The sequence below is a fragment of the Erinaceus europaeus genome, chromosome 15, assembly GCF_950295315.1.
Source record: "Erinaceus europaeus chromosome 15, mEriEur2.1, whole genome shotgun sequence".
In the NCBI taxonomy this organism is placed as follows: Eukaryota; Metazoa; Chordata; class Mammalia; order Eulipotyphla; family Erinaceidae; genus Erinaceus; species Erinaceus europaeus.
Genome location: NC_080176.1, coordinates 9,948,054 through 9,971,361, shown reverse-complemented (window position 1 = coordinate 9,971,361; position 23,308 = coordinate 9,948,054). Strand labels below are relative to the sequence as shown.

The 23,308-nt window shown below is 50.7% G+C and overlaps 1 protein-coding gene across 3 annotated transcripts in view; it reads left to right on the top strand.

Moving 5' to 3' along the window:
• SCNN1B (sodium channel epithelial 1 subunit beta) overlaps window positions 1-23,308 on the top strand; it is a 50,489-nt gene that overhangs the window by 24,787 nt on the left and 2,394 nt on the right. For all 3 annotated transcript variants that reach the window (XM_060172803.1, XM_060172804.1, XM_007516565.3), the window contains exons 2-11: window positions 7,857-8,175; window positions 10,973-11,234; window positions 11,957-12,147; window positions 15,038-15,141; window positions 18,445-18,608; window positions 18,766-18,873; window positions 20,523-20,640; window positions 21,639-21,714; window positions 21,810-21,867; window positions 22,298-22,359. In XM_060172803.1, the coding sequence (XP_060028786.1) occupies window positions 7,865-8,175; window positions 10,973-11,234; window positions 11,957-12,147; window positions 15,038-15,141; window positions 18,445-18,608; window positions 18,766-18,873; window positions 20,523-20,640; window positions 21,639-21,714; window positions 21,810-21,867; window positions 22,298-22,359 (1,454 nt within the window). In that variant the 5' untranslated portion in view covers window positions 7,857-7,864. The remainder of the gene's footprint in view (window positions 1-7,856; window positions 8,176-10,972; window positions 11,235-11,956; window positions 12,148-15,037; window positions 15,142-18,444; window positions 18,609-18,765; window positions 18,874-20,522; window positions 20,641-21,638; window positions 21,715-21,809; window positions 21,868-22,297; window positions 22,360-23,308) is intronic.

Below are 23,308 nucleotides of genomic sequence, written 5' to 3'. Positions count from 1 at the left end.
TCTCTGCCTTCCCCTCCTCTCTCCATTTCTCTCTGTCCTATGCAACAACAAAAATAATACCCACAACAAGGGAAACAAAAGGGAAAAAAAATAGCCTCCAGGAGCAGTGGATTCATGGTGCTGGCAGTGAGCCCCAGCAATAACACTGGAGACAAAAAAAAAAAGAAAGAAAGAAAGAAAGAAAAGAAAAGAACAAAAAAAGAAAAGAAAAGGAAAGAAAAAGACACCTACAGACCCACTTCACCACTTGTGATGTTTCTTCCATGCAAGTGGGAAACTGGGGGCTTGAACCTAGATCCTTGCACGGGTCCTTGTGCTTTGTACTATGTACATTTAACTGGCAGGTGGGAAACTGGGGGCTTGAATCTGGATCTTTGCATGGGTCCTTGTGTTTTGTACTATGTACACTTAACTGGCTGCACTGCCTTCCACCCCCCCTCTTTTTTCTTTTTGTATAGTTTTTAAAATTACCATTATTTATTTATTGGATAGAGACAGCCAGAGAGAGCGAGAGAGTCTGCAGCCCTGCTTCACCACTTGTAAAGCCCTGTTTCACCACTTGCAGGTGGGGACGGAGGACTTGAACCTGAGTCCTTGAGCATTAAAACATGTGCACTCAGCCAGGCATGCCACCACCTGGCTCCTCCAGTGAGATGTTCTGAAACAAAGAGCCAGTCATGATCGGACCATGAACGGTTTTGCAAGGAGCACAGTCAAGTCCATGTGTGGCAAACCTGCAATTAGCTATGACCCCCCCACTCCCTGGGGCTCCCAGACTCAGGAACCTGAGCTAATTGAGGCTTTGCTGCAGAACTAAGTACAGGGAACCATCATGAGGACCTCGGACCCACAGGTGCAGGGCTCACAGCAACAGGTCTGCACACACGAATACTGGGGAGGAGAGGAGAGGTAGGGAGAGCAAGGGCTGGGTACAAGACCTTAGAGAACGGAGCAGGGCATCTGGGTGGAACACCCCATGCTCCAACAGAGGGCTCAGTGTTTCCGTTCTAGCAGAACGCCGTCACGTGGTCAGAGTTCTGACTCTGGAACATGAAATGAAAGAAAGTGACAATTTATTTTTTAACTGTGAAATCTCATGGACTTTCATTTTATGTTTTTGGTGGAGCAGAGCCTCAGGCGTGCAGTTTTATCTCTTAAGGGCTCTTGTTCCCTCACGGGATGAGGGAGACAGAGAAAGGGGGAGAGACCAGAGCTTCCTCTGACGACACAGCACCTCCCATGTGTTGTAGGGCCTCAAACCTGGGTTGCTGGCACAGCAGGACACATGGCCTAACCTGTGAGCAGTTAGTCCCGGAAAATCATAATATCAAATAATACCATAATATCAATATATCAAATATCAAAATAATAGCAACAGAGGGTGGGGGAGACAACATAATGGCTCTGCAAAAAGACCTTTATGCTTGAAGTTTTGAAGTCCCAGGTTCAATCCCTAGCACTTCCATAAGCCAGGGCTGAGCAGTGCTCTGGTCTCTCTCTGTGTCTAATCTCTGTAGCTTTCTCATTTAAAAACAAACTATATTAAATAAATAAAGTGCACATATTATTTTTTAATTATTTATTTGTCCATGAGAAAGAGAGGAGGAGAAAGAGCCAGACATCACTCTGGTACATGTGCTGTCAGGGATTGAACTCAGGACCTCATACTTGAGAGTCTAATGCTTTATCCACTGTACCACCTCCCGGGCCACAAGTGCACAGAGCATAGAACTAGCTCCAGGAAAGAAGTAGGTTTTGTTTTGTTTTTTTTAATATCAATAGATCTGTTTTTGTTAAAAATCTGTTTTGTTAAAAATCTTGTGCCAAGATTTTCTCCCCCTCTGTCTTCCCCTCCTCTCTCGATTTCTCTGTCCTATCCAACAACAATAATAATAACAACAATAACAAGGGCAATGGAAGGGGGAAAAAAAGGCCTCTAGGAGCAGTGGATTCAAAGTGCGGGCACGGAGCCCCAACGATAACCCTGGAGGCAAAAAAAAAATCTGGTGCCAATACAAGCTTTAAGATTTTTGTTTTATTTCATTTATTTTATTTTATTTATTTATTCCCTTTTGTTGCCCTTGTTGTTTTATTGTTGTAGTTATTATTGTTGTTGGATAGGACAGAGAGAAATGGAGAGAGGAGGGGAAGACAGAGAGGAGGAGAGAAAGATAGACACCTGCAGACCTGCTTCACCGCCTGTGAAGCGACCCCCCTGCAGGTGGGGAGCCGGGGTTAGAACCGGGATCCTTATGCCAGTCCTTGTGCTTTGCGCCACCTGCACTTAACCCGCTGCGCTACAGCCCGACTCCCTTTTGTTTTATTTCATGACACAGAGAGAGAAAGATCAGAATACCATTCCAGCATATTTGGTGCTAAGGGTGAACTTGGGGCCTCAAGTCCTGTGCTCTTCTCACTGAGCCCCTCCCCAGAGATGATTATGTATCTTAGAGTTTATTTATCTTTTAAATTTTTATTTATTATTTATTTTATTATTAGGTAGAGACAGAGAGAAAGTGAGAAGGGAGTGGGAGATAGAGAGGGAGAGAGACAGCTGCAGCCCTGCTTCACCACTCATGAAGATTTTTCCTGTAGGTGGGGACCAGGGGCTTGAACCTGGGTCCTTGTGCACTGTAGTGTGTGAGCTTAACCAGGTGCACCACCATCTGGCTCCCTTAGATATATATATATATATATTTTTTTTTTTTTGCCTCCAGGATTATCGCTAGGACTTGCTCCCTGCACTACGAATCCAATGCATTGGCGGCTATTTTTTCCATTTTATTTATAAGACTGAGAGAAATTGAGAGAGGAAGAGAGATAGTGAGGGAGAGAGAAAGATAGACACCTGAAGGCCTGCTTCATCACTTGTGAAACGACCTCCCTGCAGATGGGGAGCCTGGGGCTCAAACCGGGATCCTTACGCGGGTCCTTGGGCTTTGTACTATGTGTAATTAGCTGGGTGCGCCACTGCCTGACCCCCAACACTGGTTCATTTTCTTTTTTTTTTTTTATTTGTTTATAAAAAGGAAACATTGATAAAACCATAGGATAAGAGGGATACAACTCCACACAATTCCCACCACCAGAACTCTGTATCCCATCCCCTCCCCTGACAGCTTTCCTATTCTTTATCCCTCTGGGAGTATGGACCTAGGGTCGTTGTGGGTTGCAGAAGGTGGAAGGTCTGGCTTCTGTAATTGCTTCCCCGCTGAACATGAGTGTTGACAGGTCGATCCATACTCTCAGCCTGCCTCTCTCTTTCCCTAGTGGGGTGGGGCTCTGGGGAAGTGGAGCTCCAGGACACATTGGTGGGGTCGTCTGTCCAGGCAAGTCTGGTTGGCATCATGCTAGCATCTGGAACCTGGTGGCTGAAAAGAGAGTTAACATACAAAGCCAAACACATTGTTGATCACTAGTTCATTTTCTATCCCAGCCTGCACCACAGCAGAGTTCCAGTGGCTCCGAATCATAGCATATGCTGCCAACCCTCCCCATGGGTGGGAGACGCTGGCTGCTGGTGGCCGTCATTTGCATTTCCCTGTGACGAATGATGACAAGCCCCTTTGCATATAGTTATTCATCCAGCTTCTTTGATGACGTGTCTTTTCAGATCTCCTGCCCTTTTTTTTTTTCCTGTTTGTGTTCTTTTTGTACAATTTTTTTTTTTGTATTTGCCTTTTTTTTTGTTTTGTTTCTGCTTTCAGGGTTATTGCTGGAGCTCGATGCCTGCACTATGAATCCACTGCTCCTGGAAGGCCATTTTTCCCATTTTGTTGCCCTTGTTGTTACCCTTGTTGTTGCTATTGTTGTCATTGCTGTTGTTGTTGTTGTTGGATAGAACAGAGAGGAATCGAGAGAGGAGGGGAAGACAGAGAGGGGGAGAGAAAGACAGACACATGAAGACCTGCTTCACCGCCCGTGAAGTGATCCCCCTGCAGGTGGAGAGCTGGGGGTTCCAGGATCCTTATGCAGGTTCTTGCACTTTGCCCCATGTACGCTTAACCTGTTGCAGTACTGCCCGACCCCTGTCTAGTTTGTTTTTTTTGCCTCCAGGGTTATTGCTGGGGCTCAGTGCCTACACTGAATCTACACCCATTTTTGTTGCCCTTGTTGTTGTTCTTGTTACTCTTGCCATTGACATTGTTGCTATTGAATAAGACAGAGAGAAATTGAAAGGGGAGAAGAGATAAAGAGGGGGAGAGAAAGACACCTGCAGGCCTACTTCACCTTTTATGAAGCAGGTGGAGAGCAGGGGGGTGAGGGGGGCTCAAACCGGATCCGTGCGCCTAACCCACTGCACTACTGCCCAACCCCCTTGTCTAGTTCCTTATGAGAGAGAACCAGAGCATCACTCTGGCACATGCAATGCCGGGCAGTGAACTTGCAACTTCATGCCTGCAACTTTGGCCTCTCTACCCAAGGTGACAAACCTTGGTAGACACTGCACTGCATTTCTGTGCCAGATGTAGTGTCACAGAGATTTGAAACAGTGACTTGGCTCTTTTGTCCTCTTTCTGGTGTGTTTGGAAGGTTGGGAGTTTTGAACTTCAGTGAAATACAATTTACCAGTTTTCTTTTCCGTTTGCAAGTTGCCATCTCATGGTTCTAGCTAGGTAAATACCTTTGCCTTGGACCTCCCAAGCTGCACAGATGTTTCTCCTTCTCCTGAACAGGTTGAGATGTAGCTCTTGTGTTTATTTTCCATTTCCCTATGTTTCTCTCTCTTTTTTATTAGATGAGACAGAGCGAAATTGAGCAGGAAGGGAAGATAGAGAAGGAGAGAGAGAGAGACACCTGCAGACCTGCTTCAATTCTGAAGCACCCCCCCCACACACACACAAACAGGTGGGGATTAGGGGCTCAAACCTGGGGTCTTGCACATGGGAGTATGTGTGCTCAACCGTCCGGCCCTGCATTTCATCTTTTTAAAGAATATTTTATTTAGTTTATTTCAATGAGAGAGATACAGAGAGAAAGACCAGAGCACTGCTCAGCTCTAGCTGATGGTGGTGCTAAGGACTGAACTTGGGAACTTGGAGTCTCAGGCATGAAAAGTCGGTGCCTGTACTATAAACCCACTGCTCTTGGAGGCCATTTTTCCATTTTTGTTGCCCTTGCTGTCGACCTTGTTGTTGTTGTCATTCTTTTTTATGTTATTGCTGTTGTTGTTGCTGGATAGGACAGAGAAAAATGGAGAGAGGAAGGGAAGACAGAGAGAGGGAGAGAAAGATAGACACCTGCAGACCTGCTTCACTGCTTGTGAAACGACCCCCCTGCAGGTGGGGAGCCGGGGCCTCAAACCGGAATCCTTGCACCGGTCCTTGCGCTTTGCACTATGTACACTTAACCCACTGTGCTACCGCCTGCCCTCCCCTCCCACTGAGGAATATCTTGTGCCTTACAACAAATTGTGACACATCTGTGTCCTTATTTAAATCATACAAAGAGACTGGAGAATGGAGGAGTTCTGCAAAAGATTTTCATGCCTGCAACTCCAAGGGCCTGGGTTCAATCTCCAGCACCACCATCAGCCAGAGCTGAACAGTGGTCTGGTAAAAAAAAAAAAAAAAAAAAGAAAAGAAAAGAAAAAAATTGTAAGAGAGTTTCATATGAGAGAAGTGAAAATGCATGGAGTCTAGGAGCCCCCAGCACGCAAGTCTTGCACTCTACCTGCCCACACACACACACACACACCAGCCTCAGAGTCCACCACATTCTAGCATGGACGCAACTTTTGTCAAAATTGAAAGGAGCCACATCATGGCTTCTCGGTTACGGTTCCAACAGGATAGTGAGTCAGATCTCAGAGAAGGAACGTCCCCGAGAGTGGGCACGGTGGTGCCTGTCGCTCCTGCGTTTGCTGCCAAGCACGCCGTCAGCATGCACATCCAGGGCTAAGGTTTGGAGGGGACCACACAGGTGGCTGCAGCCGGTAACCAATTCCCGCCTTTCCACACCAGCTGTGTGTCTGCCCCAAACACAAGCCACCAGCAGCTGTGCCTGGGACGTCCACCGAACCACAGAAAGTTCTCTGCAGTGTTTACGGCTTGTCACTCAGCTATTGGCTCAGGCTTATCAGGAGATAAGCCTGTTCTCAACAGAACCCCCCCCCATACACACATACACTTTATCCACCATCTTCACAGTCTCTATCAGACTCTCTCTTTCTCTCTCTCTTTTAATGTATTTTATTGTTTTGTTTTTTTAATATTTATTGATTTGATTTGATAGGACAGAGAATAATTGAGAGAGGATGGGGAGGTAGAGAGGGAAAGAGAAAGAGAAACACTTGCAAACATGCTTCCCCATGCATGCAGCTTTTCCCCTGAAGGTGGAGAGTGAGGACTTGAACCAGAGTCCTTGAACATGGTGATGTGTGAGTTCAACTGGATGCACAGTGGCCCAGCCCCTCAGTGTCTCTCTTTAACTCTACCTTGATGGTTGGTGCCTTAAGTGCATTTATACACCCAGATGTGTGGGTGGGTGGGTGGGTGGGTGGGTGGGTGGATGGATGGATGGATGGATGGATGGATGGATGGATGGATATGTGGATGGATGGATATGTGGATGGATGGATGGATAGATGGATGGATGGATGGATGGATGGATGGATGGATGGATGGATGGATGGATGGATGGATAGATGTGTGGATGGATGGATGGATGGATGTGTGGATGGATGGATGGATGGATGGATGGATGGATGGATGGATGGATGGATGTGTGGATGGATGGATGGATGGATGGATGGATGGATGGATGGATGGATGGATGTGTGGATGGATGGATGGATGTGTGGATGGATGGATAGATGGATGGATGGATGGATGGATGGATGTGTGGATGGATGGATGGATGGATGGATGGATGGATGGATGGATGGATGGATATGTGGATGGATGGATATGTGGATGGATGGATGGATAGATGGATGGATGGATGGATGGATGGATAGATGTGTGGATGGATGGATGGATAGATGGATGGATGGATGGATGGATGGATGGATGTGTGGATGGATGGATGGATGGATGGATGGATGTGTGGATGGATGGATGGATGGATGGATGGATGGATGGATGGATGGATGTGTGGATGGATGGATGGATGTGTGGATGTGTGGATGGATGGATGGATGGATGGATGGATGGATGGATGGATGGATGGATGTGTGGATGGATGGATGGATGGATGGATGGATGGATGGATGGATGTGTGGATGGATGGATGGATGTGTGGATGGATGGATGGATGGATGTGTGGATGGATGGATAGATGGATAGATGGATGGATGGATGGATGGATGTGTGGATGGATGGATGGATGTGTGGATGGATGGATGGATGGATGGATGGATGGATGGATGGATGGATGGATGTGTGGATGGATGGATGGATGGATGGATGGATGGATGGATGGATGGATGGATGGATGGATGTGTGGATGGATGGATGGATGTGTGGATGGATGGATGAATGGATGGATGGATAGATGGATGGATGGATGTGTGGATGTGTGGATGGATGGATGAATGGATGGATGTGTAGATGGATGGATAAATTGATTGGGGCCAGGTGGTGGCTCACATTACTGTGCTCAAGGACCCAGGTTCAAGTCCCAGGTCCCCACCTGCAGGGGGAAAGCTTCACAAGATGGGAGGATGATGGTGAGTGACAGATGGCAGAAGGTGTGACAGAAGGGGAGGGCTGGGCTGTGCATCCTGGTCAGGCTGACCCTGTGTTCTCCTCTGACAGGCATCCTTGGCCTTGGGCGGCGGCCTCCTTGGGCGCAGGCCGGTGCCTCTGCGTCCCCCTGCCTGACCTCCACCCCACCCCCACCCCATCTCTCCGCAGCTGCTGCCATGCACGTGAAAAAGTACCTGCTGAAATGCCTGCACCGGCTGCAGAAGGGCCCTGGCTACACGTACAAGGAGCTGCTGGTGTGGTACTGTGACAACACCAACACCCACGGCCCCAAGCGCATCATCCGCGAGGGGCCCAAGAAGAAGGCCGTGTGGTTCATGCTGACGCTGCTCTTCGCCGGCCTCGTGTGCTGGCAGTGGGGCATCTTCATCATGACCTACCTCAAGTGGGAGGTCAGTGTGGCCCTCTCCATCGGCTTCAAGACCATGGACTTCCCCGCCGTCACCATCTGCAATGCCAGCCCCTTCCGGTAGGTGCCCTCCCCCCCACACACACACACACACTGCGGCTCCTCTTCTCTCTCCCTTCCCTTTTTTCTATTTCTTGTTTTATTTGATAGGACAGAGAGAAATAGAGAGGGGAGAGGGAGAGTGAGAACAGGAGAGAATCACCTTCAGACCTGCTTCACTGCTCATGAAGCTCTCCCCCCACACACACCCTGCAAGTAGGGAGTGGGAGCTTAAACCTGAGTCCTTGGTGAAATGTGCACTCAACCAGATGCACCACCACCACCAGGCTCCTCTGTCAGCAGCCAAATGCTTATCCCTGAGCTATAGCTCTCCCTCTTTCATTTTTTATTTATGAGAGAGAGAGAGAGAGAGAAAACCAGAACCTCACTCTAGCACATGTGATAGTCACAACTGAATTCAGAGCCTCATGCTTCAGAGTCAGACACTCTAACCACTGCACCACTCCAGACAAGGTTTATTTACTTGTTTGTTTGTATTTATTTATTTACTGGGTAGACACAGAGGGGAATTGAGAGGCAAGGGGGAAATAGAGAAAAAGACAGAGGGACCGGGTGGTGGTGCACCTGGTTGAACGCACATGTCACCAAGGACCCGAGTTCAAGCCCCCGGTCCACACCTACAGGAGGAAAGCTTTGCAAGTGGTGAAGCAGTGCTGCAGGTGTCTCTCTTTCTCCCTCTCTGCCTTCCTCTTCCCTCTTGATTTCTGGCTATCTCTAGCCAATTAATAAATAAAGCTTTTTAAAAAAGAGAGAAAGAGGGAGAGACAGAAAGAGAGACACCTGCAGCCCTGCTTCACCACTTACGAAGCTTCTTCCCCCACCCCTTCTGCAGGACCGGAGGGCTTGAACCCAGGTCCTTGTTCACTATAAAGCATATGTAAACTAGGTGTACTGCTGCCCAGTCCCCAGTTAACTTTTTTTTCAAAAGATCTATTTATTAACAAGAAAGCAAGGGGTAGGGCCGATGGGAGCATCTTCTGTTTTTATAATCTGGATCTTATTGAAGGAAAGACTGGCTGGGAGCAGGCATTGAGTTTGTATGTCTGCAAAGCTTTTTCTTTTTTTTTTCTTTTAATTTTTAAATTTTTATTTATTTTTTTTTCCCTTTTGTTGCCCTTATTGTTTTATTGTTGTAGTTATTGTTGTTATTGATGTCATTGTTGTTGGATAGGACAGAGAGAAATGGAGAGAGGAGGGGAAGACAGAGAGGGGGAGAGAAAGACACCTGTCCCCTGCAGGTGGGGAGCCAGGGGCTCGAACCAGGATCCTTCTGCCGGTCCTCTTGCTTAACCTGCTGCGCTACCACCTGACTCCCATCTGCAAAGTTTTTTCAACGGTTGTTTATTGACTTACTTTTTTTTTTTAATTCTTAGTTTTTTAATTTTTTTTATATTCATTTATTTTCCCTTTTGTTGCCCTTGTTGTTTTCTTGTTGTAGTTATTGTTGTTGTTATTGATGTCATCATTGTTGGATAGGACAGAGAGAAATGGAGAGAGGAGGGGAAGACAGAGAGGGGGAGAGAAAGATAGACACCTGCAGACCTGCTTTACCACCTGTGAAGCGACTCCCCTGCAGGTGGGGATCCGGGGGCTCGAACCAGGATCCTTATGCAGGTCCTTGTGCTTTGCTTATGTTTTTTCTTATATTCGATAGGACAGAGAGAAATTGAGAGGGAAGGGGAGATAGACAGAGAGACATGTGCAGCCCTGCTTAACCACTCATGAAGCTTCCCCCATGCAGGTGGGTTTTCTTATTTGTGTGTGAGAGAGAGAGAGAAGCAGAACATCACTCTGGTACCTGAAATACCAGGGGATGCAGAGTCTGGTCAGCTAACAAGATTTATTTTTTTGTGAGAGGGGAAAGAGAGAGAGAGAGAGAGAGGACACACCAGAATTCTGGCATGTGTTGGTACAACGGAGAATTGAACCTAGGGCCTCAGACATGCAATTCCTATGCTCTAAGATTGAAATATCTCCCAGTTCCTCTTTCTTTTCTGTCTCCCTTCTTCTTTCTCTCCTTTCTTCCTTCCTTTTTTGTCCTTCTTCCTTCCCTTCCCTTCTGTCTCCTCCTGCCCTCTCACCTGCTGTCTTCCCCTCTTTGTTTTGGCACAAAGATGATTCAGAACTCAGGTTTAGGGGGCCAGAGTGGTGGGGCACTGGGTTAAGCACACATAGTACAAAGTGCAAGGATCCAGGTTCGAGCCCCCGGCTCCCCACCTGCAGGGGAGGGTCACTTCACAAGCGGTGAAACAGGTCTGCAGGTGTCTATCTTTCTCTCTCCCTCTCTATCTTCACCCTCCTCTCTCAGTTTCTCTCTGTCCTATCCAAAAAGGAAAAAAAATGGTCACAGGAGCAGTGTACTTGTAGTGTAGGCACCAAGTCCCAGCAATAACCTTGGAGGCCAAAAAAAAAAAAAAAAAAACTCAAGCTAATCAAGGTCCTTACGTGCCTGTCAAGAGGTTTTGACTTGACGCCTGTTTCTTGTGCACCTACTGTGTGCCGATCCCGCTTGTAGACACAGGCTATGCATTGGTAAACAGCTTGTTTGACAATTTAATGGAGTTTAAGACCACAGTACCACTCATGGGTGGGCACTCTAGCAGTAATGCCAACATAGAGATCAGGAAGGCACAGAAACACTCCTTGCATAAGGTAGGAAGTGGCCGGGTGGAAGGGTACACGGGGAGTGGGGCAGAGAGGCATTCCTGGGCTGGGGTGTTCCTCTAACAGGGAAGGACCTTACAACCACCATCAGCCCCTTGGTCAGTCCCCCTTCTGCCCTCGACTGTCCCCCAAGGTCTTCCAAGGTACAGCCTTTGCTCCAGGACTTGGATGAGCTTATGGAAGCAGTGCTGGCCAGGATCCTGGCCCCCACAGCCCCCCACGCCAATGCCAGTCGCGCCCTGAATGCCACCATCTGGAACCACACACCCCTGGTCTTCATCGACGAACGGGATCCCCACCACCCCGAGGTGCTTGACCTCTTTGGGGACGGCCACAACGGCTCGGCACCTGGGAGCAGCTGCAGCGCCCAGGGGTGCAAAGTGGCCATTCGACTGGTGAGCAGACACAGTGTGGGCACAGGCTAGCACAGGCTGGACTGGACTGTGCACTGAGGCTGTTGGCAGCAGCTGGGTCTCTTCTGTTCTGCTCTGTTCTTTTTTTTTTTTCTTATGTTTATTTATTTTCCCTTTTATTGCCCTTGCTGTTTTTTTATTATTGTTTTTATTTTTAAAAATATTTATTTTATCTATCCCCTTTTGTTGCCCTTGTTTTTTTTTATTGTTGTTGTTGATGTTGTTATTAATGTCGTCATTGTTGGATAGGACAGAGAGAAATGGAGAGAGGAGGGGAAGACAGAGAGGGGGAGAGAAAGACAGACACCTGCAGACCTGCTTCACTGCCTGTGAAGCGACTCCCCTGCAGGTGGGGAGCCGGGGGCTCGAACCGGGACCCTTATGCGGGTCCTTGCGATTTGCACCATGTGTGCTTGACCTGCTGGGCTACCGCCAGCTCCCTGTTGTTTTTATTGATGTCGTCGTTGTTAGATAGAACAGAGCTGAGCAAGACTTTGGTTTCAAAGAGAAAGGAAGGAAAGAAGGAGAGAAGGGAAATAGCAGGCATACTGTGAAGACATTTTTTGGGTGCAGTTGGCCCAGCTCAAGTTAAGGAAAACAGGGAGTTGATTGGCTCTCTCGTCGAGAAGTTCAGGAGTAGTGGGGTTCAGGTAGGCCTGGATCAAGGCACTCACAGTGCCCCCTTTACCCCCCCCCCCCCGCAGTGCAGCCGCAACGGAACCGTGTGCACCTTCCGGAACTTCACCAGCGCCACCCAGGCCGTGACAGAGTGGTACAGCTTGCAGGCCACCAACATCTTCTCGCAGGTGTCTCCCAAGGACCTGGTGGCCATGGGCTACCCTGCTGAGCGGCTCATCCTGGCCTGCCTGTTCGGGGCAGAGCCCTGCAGCTACAGGTGTGCTGGCAGGGCCTCCCTGGGTTTCTCCCACACCGCACCCCCTCTTCCTTGGGACCCACTGATCAGGGTTGCTCTGAAGCTTTGAGAAGAGTCTGGAAGGAGAACTGAGGAGGTGGGGAGAAAGCACCTGCTCACTGGAGCCTCTCTCTCTCTCTCTCTCTCTGTCTCTCTCTCTCTCTCTCTCCCTGCCTCCAGGGTCATCACTGCAGCCCAGTGCTGGCATTATGAATCCACTGCTTCTGGTGGCCATATTTTTCCCTTTTTTTTTTTCTATTTTTTTAATTGGATAGGACAGAGAGAAATTGAAAGGGGATGAGGAGATAGAGAGGGAGAGAGACAGCTGCAGACCTGCTTCGCCACTCGTGAAGCATCCCCCACTGCAGGTGGGGAATGGGGGGCTCGAACCCAGGTCCTTGAGCATGGAAACATGTGCTTAACCGAATATGCCACTGCCTGGCCCCTGGAACTCTCTACCTATCATCAATGGTGCTCCTGGGTGGTGCTGAGGCTCGAACCCAGGGCCTGACAAACAAGGTGTGTGCTCTGCTAAGGACTTCTCTCTGGACCCTCTCTTTTGTTTTTTTAATTGTCACCAAGGGTATCACTGGGACTCAGTGTCTGCACAATGAATCTATTGCTCCTTGAGGCCTTTTTCTTTCTTCCTTTCTTTCTCTCTCTCTCTTTCTTTCTTTCTTTCTTTCTTTCTTTCTTTCTTTCTCTTTCTACACTTGATCTTAGCCAAAAGGCCAAGAAGCGATTCTTTCTTTCTTTCTTTCTTTCTTTCTTTCTTTCTTTCGTGTTTGATAAGACAGAGAGAAATTAAGAGGGAAGTAGGATAGATAGGGAGACAGAGAGACACCTGCAGCCCTGCTTCACTGCTCCTGAAGCTGTCCCCCCTGCAGGTGGAGATGGGGGACTCGAACCTGGGTCTTTGTGCATGGTAACATGTGCACTCAACTGCCTGGCCCTGACCCCTATCCCAAACTCTCATTTAAATTTTTTTACCTCTTTATCCATATGAGAAATAACACCAGAGCAGCCCTCCACCATTTTATGCGACACAGAGGCTCGAACCTGCGGTCTCATGTGTACAAGGCAGACACCCTAGTACTACCTGCCTCCCTGGCCGCCACCTGCCGCCAGTTTATTTTGTTCAGTCTTATAAGCACCTCTTTGCTGTCTGGCCCAGCCATCCCAGACCTCGCAAGGGACTGTTTCTCCAGCGAGCGAGAGCCTCTACTACTCTCCATAGATCAGCAGCCACGTTTCCCTGTTGGGGGAGGGAGGGCGTTCCCTGTCCCCCTCCACAGAGCACCCTCGGGGCTCCGCCTGGCCCCTGTCTGGTCTGGAGCTGGTGGCCAGTGCAGGGGTGGGGTGGGGTGGTGCTGGGCAGGAGGAGGTGGACCCAGCCTCGCCCTGGGCTCAAGCCCTGGGGACAGCTCTTAGAACACCCTGTCCCCATGGCCCGGGCGGGGTCCCAGGCCCAGTTGGAGCTGGTTTGCCGCCACTGGGTTCCTGCCCCAAGCCACAGCCCTGTCACCAGCCGGCCAAGCTCAGAGCCATGTCTTGAGGTCTTTCCCTCCTGGCCTTTTGCCTGTGAGGAGGTAGCCCCTGGCCCACGCTGCCCACTCTTCTCCCTGCTCCCTGCCCCCTTCCCTGTCCTTTCAGCCTTAGTCTAGCTCTCACCTCCTCCAGGAAGGCTTCCCTGACAGACCCCCACCCCAGAAGAATCAGGAGTCCCTGCTCAAGGCTTATCTCTTATTACACCCGACTATTTAGCCAGCAAATATTTGCCCAGCGTGTATCTCCACCGGGTGGCAGACTCAGAGGGTAGCATAGCACTTCCTGGGCAGTACTGGCTTAGCAGGAGGGGACACTGAGGCACAGAGGAGTGAAGGGACTGCCTGCCTCCATGATTGTCAGTGGGGCAGGGCTGGAACTGGAGTTCAGGGAGGCCTGTCACTTTTCCCCCCTCAATACAGCTGGAGGCAGCTGAGAAGCAAAGAGAGAGAGAATTGGGGTGTGGGGGGTGTAACTCAGTGGCAGAAGTCATGCCCTGTTTGTGCAAGTCCTGGGTTCGAGTCCCAGCATTAAAAAAAAAAGGGGGGGCAGAGGGTAGATAGCATAATGGTTATGCAAAGAGACTCTCATGCCTGAGGCTTCAAAGTCCCAGGTTCAATCCCCTGCACCACCATAAACCAGAGCTGAACAGTGCTTTGGTAAAAAATAAATAAATAAATAAATATTTTAAAAAATTTAAAAATTAGTGACTTTATATTTTCTCATTTGTGTTCTAGGCAGTGAGCCAGTGGCAATGATGGTGGCCTGGAAGCGGGAAGTTGGGGGCTTGTGGGGAGGGGGTCTGGCTTGCAAGGCCAGGAGAAATTTGTTACCCAGAAAACTTCCCAGAGAATATTCTGGGCTCACAGCAGGGGGCACCAGGGCTGAGAATTTGAAAACTTCTCAAACAGTCTTAGAAGGTGGTAAAGGAGTGAAAATGGAAACAGAGACACTGGAAACACAGGAATCCAGGCTCTGCTTGGTGGCCTCAGGCTGGGAGCCTCCAGGAAGGAGAAAAAAGGGTGGGGGGTGAGGGGGAGGCAGGCCAGAGTCCCATTGTGGGAAGAGTGCCCAGGACGTCCACATGTCCCCTCCCCTGAGCTCAGAGGAGGGAGGGAGAAACGTGCTCCCCCTCCAGATGCCTTGCAGGTGGGGAGTGGGGACTTGAACCCAAGCAGTATGTGCACTGCCCAGCCCCTTGTCCCCAGGGACTCTGGGACCCTCATCACTGGCTGGTGCAGGGGGTGCATGGTACGGCCCCCTGCCCACATCCTCCCTGCCCGGGCCTCAGAGCACAGGAGACAGCGGCTGGTGGGGTTTCTTCCAGGAACTTCAGCAGAATCTTCCACCCTGACTACGGCAACTGCTACATCTTCAACTGGGGCATGAAGGAGAAGCCGCTCCCTTCCTCCAACCCCGGAGCCGAATTTGGTGAGGCCTCCCCTCTCCACCCCCACCCTGTCGGGCTGAAGGCAGCAGGTCCTGACCTTCAGGGGCAGGAAAAAGGGTCAGGGGCTCAAGGAGCGGTGGGGGGAGGAGTGGCCATGGTGTGACTCAGCGTCTCCATGGGCCTGGAGGCCGGACAACCTCTGGGGGTCACCATGAACCCGGCACCCAGTGCTCACACGGCCCTGGGTGAGGACTGCCAGTTCCCCTCTCCAGCTGTTCTGACCAGCGGAGTAAGGACTCAGGGGCTCTGATGACTCAGAGCCATCAACACTGACTCCTCCATTCAGAATTAGCCAAACCTCAGGCTTCCCTTCTTGAAGCCCTGGCTCCCTCAGAGGTGGCATCACAGCACGGGGTGTGGACCTCATGGAATCACTAGGCTGTGACACGGGGCTCAGGACATCACCTGACAGCCAGGAGCAAACGTCAGCTGTGCTGAGGGATTTCACAGCAACCTGCCCGGGTGACTCAGTTCACACGAGGCAGGGTCCCTCCTGAGCCACCTTGCCATGGACAGGAAGTACAGGGAGGGGGCCGGGGCAGTGGCACACCTGCTTAGGCGTACATGAGTACTAAACACAAGGACCTGTGCATGGATCCAGGTTCAAGCCCCTGCTCCCCACCTGCAGGAGGGAAGCTTCAGGAATAGTGAAGCAGTGCTGCAGGTGTCTGTCTTTCTCTCTGCTTCTCTTTTTCCCCTTTCCCTCTCAATTTGTCTGTCTCTATCCAATAAAGAAAGAAAGAAATCATTTTTTAAAAGATTGTTTCATTTATTTATTTTGAAAGAGAGAGAGAGATACTGAGGCCAGAGCACTGCTCAGCTCTGGCTTACGGTGGAGCTGGGAATTGAACCTATGACCTTAGACATGCAAGTCTGGTGCTCTACAGATTAATATTTCTCTGGCTTGATTCCATTTTTTATGTATATATATTTTTTATTTTTTCCCTTTTGTTGTTCTTGTTTATAGTTGTTGTTGATATTGCTCTTGTTGATGTTAGATAGGACAGAGAGAAATGCAGAGAGGAGGAGAAGACAGAGAGAGGGAGAGAAAGACACCTGCAAATCTGCTTCACTGCCTGTGAAGTGACTCCCCTGCATATGGGGAGCCAGAGGCTCAAACCAAAATCTTTATGCCAGTCCTTGCGCTTTGCGTCATGTGCGCTTAACCCACTGGGTCACTGCCCAGCTCCCTCCATTATTTTTTTTATTGTTGTTTAATGCAATGCTTGGGAATGAACTTAAGGCTTTGAAATGTGTGATACTGCAAAGTGGTGTCCCCAACCCGATTTGCTTCCCCTGTCCCCGAGAATGAGAGGAAAGAGAAGAGAGGAGAGACACACAGCTCAACTCCACCATCCCTGCAGCCCCTCTGGTGCTGTTCACAATGCTGGCACATGGGGCCAAGGCGCAGACGCAGGGCCTCATTCACAGCAAAGTGTGTGCTCTGCTGGCTAGTAGGTGGGAAGTAGGGACTTGACCCTGGGTCCTCTCACATGGTAATGTGTGTGCTCAACCAGGTGCGCCACTGCCTGAGCCTAAAATAAATAAAACAATCTTTGAAGCAGAGAGAGAGAGAGAGAGACTCAACAGGGGGAGGCAGGTACTTTGAAAGGAAAAGTCCCAGAACTAGGTGATGTACAACAAAGACCCTGAGACTGGGTCTAGGCAATCAGGGAAGGCTTCTGGAGGAAGTGACCCTTGGGCTGAGGTCTGGAGGAAGAGGAGGAGCTTCTAGGTGAAAGGTGAGGGTGGGGACAGCATTCCAAAGTAAGGGAACAGCCTTCCCCAGGGCCCCAACAGGAAGGAGGTGGGAGCTTCCATCAGTGGAGACTAAGAGGGAGGGGATGGGAAGAATGAGGAGGTGAGGCCCTGGGAAGAGGAGGCGATGGAGCTGAGCTTGGGGGAGCCCTTGAGAGGAGAGCATGGGTGGTGGCCGGGTCAGGATGGGGCCTTGGAGAAGGCCGTGAGAGAGAGCCCAGAACACACGTCACCATGCGCAAGGACCTAGGTTCAGGTCTCTCTTTCTTCTTTTTCTTTTCCCTCCCTCCCTCTCTCTCTCTCTCTCTCTCTCTCTCCCTCTCTCTCTCTCTCTCTCTTTTCTTTTCTTTTTTTTTTTTTTGCTTCCAGGGTTATCTTTGGGGCTCAGTGCCTGCACTATGAATCCACTACTCCTGGAGGCCATTTTTCCCATTTTGTTGCCCTTGTTGTAGTCATTATTGTGTTATTATAGCTGTTGTCATTTTTGGATAGGACAGAGAGAAATGGAGAGGGGAGAGAGAAAGATAGACACCTAAAGGAGTCGGGTGGTAGCGCAGCGGGTTAAGCTCACGTGGCGCAAGGACCGGCATGAGGATCCTGATTTGAGCCCCCGGCTCCCCACCTGCAGGGGAGTCACTTCACAGGCGGTGAGGCAGGTCTGCAGGTGTCTGTCTTTCTCTCCCCCTCTCTGTCTCTCCATTTCTCTCTGTCCTATCCAACAACAATAAGAACTACAACAATAAAACAACAAGGGCAACAAAAGGAAATTAATAAATATAAATTAAAAAAAAAAAGATAGACACCTGCAGACCTGATTCACCAGTTGTGAAGCGACCTCCCTGCAGGTGGGGAGCCAGGAGCTCAAACCGGGAACTTTACTCTGGCCCTTGCGCTTTGCACCATGTGCGCTACCACCCAGCCCCTTTTCTCTCTCTCTCTCTTTTTTTTTAGTCTCTAGGGTTATCACTGGGGCTCAGTGCTGACTCAACAATCCACTCCTGAATGCTTCTGAAAGCCATTTTTTTTTCCATTTTATTGCACAGGACACAGAGAGAAACTGAAAGAGGAGGGGAAGATAGAGAGGGAGAGAGAAAGAGAGACACCTGCAGACCTGCTTCACCACTCAAGATGAATTACTGCCCCCCCCCCGCTGTGAAGCAGGAGCTTGAACCTGGATCCTTGCACAGGTCCTTGTGTTTAGCACTATATTCGATTAGCCAGGTGCACCTTCCACTGCCCACCAGGTTCAAGTCTCCATTCCGCACCTGTAGGGGGGAAGCTTCACAAACATTGAAACAGTGCTGCAGGTGTCTCTGTCTCTGTCTCTCTCTTCCCCTTTCCTCTTGATTTCTGTCTCTATCCTAAAATGAATATAGTAGAGAGAGAAGACACGGAGTCCAGGTCTTTACCCAGCCCAGTCAGCTTCACCCTGAGGCGGGAGTGGGGGGGCGGCAGGAGGTGGGCCTCTCCCTGGGTATGGGTGAGAGCCGAGACCCACCCGCCTCCATCCATCCACCCGCCCGCAGGCCTGAAGCTGATCCTGGACATCGGACAGCAGGACTATGTGCGCTACCTGGCATCCACGGCTGGTGCCCGCCTGCTGCTCCATGAGCAGAGGACCTACCCCTTCATCAAGGATGAGGGCATCTACGCCATGTCGGGGACCGAGACCTCCATTGGGGTGCTGGTGGTGCGTAAGCCCACCCGCCCAGGACACCCCTCCTAGAGGGATCCCTCCCGGGGACCTGCCTCCTTCCAGCTGGAGTCCCCTGAGGGCAGCCATTGTGGGTCGAGGGGGCTGTTTGGGGGTGCCCAGGGTCCCCCACAAACAACCTCTCTGGGTCCAGGACAAGCTGGAGCGCATGGGCAAGCCTTACAGCCAGTGCACTGTCAACGGCTCGGACGTGCCTGTCGACAACCTCTACAGAGATTATAACACCAGCTACTCCATCCAGGTGGGCCCACGCTGGGGGTCAGTGAGCAAGGTTGTCCTGGGGGCCTGTGGCCAGGGCTGCCCACCTGCCTCCCCTGCCTGCCGGGCAGGTGCACCTCAGGGAGGCCCCGGGACTTAGTGCTGTACCTCTGGAGTCTACATAGGGTTCTCTGGCCAGGAGACAAGACACATGGAGGTTTTTTAAACAGGAAGAAGTGTTTATTTATTTCTTTATTTTATTATTGGATAGAGACAGAGAGGAATTGAGAGGGGTGGGGAAGGTAGTGAGGGAGACAGAGAGAGACACCTGCAGCCCTACTTCACCACTTATAAAGCTTTCCCTCCTGAAGGGGGGACCAGGGGCTTGAACCCGGGTCCTTGCACACTGTAATGTGAGCACTTAACTAGGTTTGCCACCAACTGACCCTAGAAGAAGTGTTTATTATTCTGGCACACCCGGCTGGACTTGCGTCCAAAAAAACTGGGCTGTGTGGGGGCCAGGCAGTGGCGCAGTGGGATTTCAGTGCACATGACAAAAAGCACAAGGACCGGCATCAGGGTCCCGGTTCGAGCCCCAGGCTCCACACCTACAGGAGAGCTCACTTCACAGATGGTGAAGCAGGTCTGCAGGTGTCCGTCTTTCTCTCCTCCTCTCTGTCTTCCCCTCCTCTCTCCATTTCTCTCTGTCCTATCCGACAACAATGACAACAATGGCAACAATAATAATAATAGCAACAATGATGATAAGCAACAAAAGGGGAAAAATAAATAAATAAGTAAAGTTTTAAAAAACTGGGCTGCAAACACTGGGGTTTTGCTCTTACACAATTAATCTTTTCTATAGCACGACACAGACACAACCTTACAAGGCTAATTTATTTTCCTCTCTGCATGAAGAGAATACACTTTGTCTTGCTTATCAGTGGAGTTTGCTAACAACAGGCAACTGACTGATGTCAGGTTGATGGCTTTGAAGGGAGTGGGGAGGCTGCCTCTCTCTTGAGAAGTTAACCCTTAGCTTGCCTGCAGGGTCTCCCAGGAAGGAGCCTTGTGTGCATGGGAGACACTGTACTAAGGAGTTAGGGGCCCTGAGTCACCATGGGATCCCCTGAACCCCCACCCCCACCTAAGGAGATAATGTACTAATGATTGTTGGTCATTCTGGCCTTTTATACTGGGCCCGTAATCCTGTTTATTATACCCACGCTATTTATTAGACACGCTCACTGATGGACTAAGAATGGCGGGTGTGGCAGGTGCCAGGCAGTTTCTCTGTTGAGGGCTTTGCATACATCAGCTCATCGGAGCCCTAAGAGATGGACACTGTGGGGGAGATTTGCCCCAGAGCGGCCGCCCAAGCTCTCCCCAGTGGTGTCCTCGGGAAGAAGGCCCAGGCTCCCCAGGATTGACCGTGGGCTTCCACGGATGGAGCTGGGAGGCTGCAGGGCTCTGTCGGGAGCCTGGAGTGTCCCTTCAGTGGCTAGGGGGTCATGACACCCCAAAGTTCAGCTGGACAGGCTCCCCTAGCACCACCACCCCCCCCCACACACACACACACACACTTCCCTTAGTCTGGGCACTGATTTCCCAGTTCTGTGGCCCCCCGGGCCCGAGTGGAGGCATCACAGTCTCATCTGTGTCTGTGCTTTCTGTCCCCCCCATACCACCCAGGCCTGCATCCGATCCTGCTTCCAGAGTCACATGATCCAGAACTGCAGCTGTGGCCACTACTTATACCCACTGCCCCCTGGGCACAGATACTGCAATACCCGGGACTTCCCAGACTGGGGTGAGTGGGGTCCCCCATGGCTCTGATCCCCAATGGGGTGAGACCACGTGGGTCAGAGACGGTGGCTCAACTCCCACCACGAAGGCTTTCTTCAGAAGAGATCTCTTTATTCAAGGCTGGAGACTTCTGCTTTTTTTTTTTTCTGTAGCTCTCTCTTCTTAAAAAATAAAATACAGGGAGTCGGGCAGTGCAAAGTGCAAGAACCGGCGTAAGGATCCCGGTTCGAGCCCCCGGCTCCCCACCTGCAGAGAGTCGCTTCACAAGCGGTGAAGCAGGTCTCCAGGTGTCTGTCTTTCTCTCCCCCTCTCTGTCTTCCCCTCCTCTCTCCATTTCTCTCTGTCCTATCCAACAACGACTACAACAATAAAACAAGGGCAACAAAAGGGAATAAATAAATATTTAAAAAAATAAAATTAAAATTAAAAAATAAAATAAAATACAGGGAGTCGGGCTGTAGCACAGCGGGTGGCGCAAAGCACAAGGACAGGCGTAAGGATCCCGGTTCGAGCCCTGGCTCCCCACCTGCAGGGGAGTCGCTTTACAAACAGTGAAGCAGGTCTGCAGGTGTCTCTCTTTCTCTCCCCCTGTCTTCCCCTCCTCTCTCCATTTCTCTCTGTCCTATCCAACAACGACATCAACAATAACTACAACAATAAAACAAGGGCAACAAAAGGGAATAAATAAAATTTAAAAAAATAAATAACATACAGAAAAAAAGAAAGATAAATAGGAATGTTAAGAGATGCTAATTTACTTATTAATTAGAGAGAGAGACAGAAGCAGAGCACCACTCTGGCACACGCGGTGCCCAGGCTCCATCTCAGGACTCGATGCTTGTAAAGCCTGTGCCTTCCCACTGCCTTAGTTCCCAGACCACGAGGGAGAAGCTTCATCCTTCCAGCCTCCCTTCAATACCCCCCGTCACAGGGGCAGAGGGCCCCCAGAAGGGCAAGGGAAGCCCTTGCACCCCACAAACTCTCATGCCCCCCGCCCCCCAGCTTATTGCTACTCCACCCTGCACATGAGCGTGACCCAGAGAGAAGCGTGTATCAGCATGTGTAAGGAGACCTGCAAGTGAGTGGGGAGAGGGCGGGGGGCGGGGGGACCCAGGCCCGGGGACACACACACACACAGTGGTAGGGACCAGAGGTCCTCCTGCTCTCTTCCAGTGACACTCAGTACAAGATGACCATCTCCATGGCTGACTGGCCTTCCGAGTCCTCTGAGGTGAGGTGGTGGGGTGGCGGGATGGGCCAACCTCCTGGCACCCGCTCTTCGGTCTGCAGTCTGCTCCCTTTCTCCCTCCCTCCATCCTTGCCCCTCGGTTCCTCTCTTCTCCTCTTATTCCCTTCCCCCTGTTCCCTCTGCATCCTTCTCTCCTTCCACCAGTGTTCCCTGAGTGGGTGCTCCCTGGAGAGGGAGTGTTTGAGTTGAGCTGGAGCTGGGCAGGAGGACCCAGGGTTGAGTGGAGGGGCAGGGGAGGATTCAGCTAAAGAGAACAGCAAGTGCGAGGTCACAGGCAGGAGAGCTGGCCTAATAGGTCCCCCCCCACACACACACATATGGTCCTCCCGCCTCCCACAGGTCCCAGGTCCCAGGGTGGGTGGCAGAGACGTGCTGGGGGGGGGGGTGTTTTTCATGGGCTCTTGGCTTCCAGGACTGGATCTTCCACGTCTTGTCTCAGGAGCGGGACCAAAGCCCCAACATCACCATGGACAGGTGAGTGTGGAGTCTGAGGGGAGGCAGAGTCTCAGGGTGTGTCTGGACAGACAGCTATGGGAGTGCTCAGACGCAGGGGCCAGCCCTGGGGGAGGAAGCAGTGGGAGTTGGAGACAGCAGCCCAAGGACACATCTGCCACTTCCTGCAGGAGGCCTGCCCCTCCTCTCCACCTGGCTCTGCTCAAACAGCCCTCTGGCCACTCATCCCTCCACCACTCATCCTTCCATCCTTCCATCCATTGTGCACCCATCCACCTACCCTTCTATTCTTCCAGCCAACCAGTCATCTGGTCCATCCACCCATCCATCCCATTCTTCCACTCATCTACCCATAATCCACTCTTCCATACGTCCATCCATCCATCCGTCCATCCCATTCTTCCACTCATCTACCCAATATCCACTGTTCCATCCATCCATCCATCCATCCTTCCACCCATCCAGCCAACTAGCTGTCTGTTCATCACCCATCCATCCCGTCACCTGTCCACTCATCCGTGTACCTACCATCCACCTGTCCATCTATCCACCCACACACTCATCCATCACTCATCCATTATTTCTTCCACCCATCCATCCACCCCATCTTTCTACCCATTCACCCATCATTCATTCTCCCACCCACTCATTCACTCACTTATTAATCCACCCACCTATCTAGCCATCCCTTCACTATCTACCCTTTCATTCTCCCACTCCTCCAACCACCCGCCATTTCCATCCATTCATCCAGCCTTCCATCCACCGAGTGCAAGAAGGAAACACACAAAGCCCACACTCTGGGGAAGCGTTGCTCCTATAGGACAGAGACATACAAACGGGGCCTTTGGTGACTTTGTACGATCCCCCCTTTGGGGGGAGAGCTCAGCAGGAAAGCAGCCTCCACCTGCTGGAGGGGGGGTCTGCTTAGGGAGGGGACCCCCAGGCCAGCTTTCTGAAAAGGAGACTG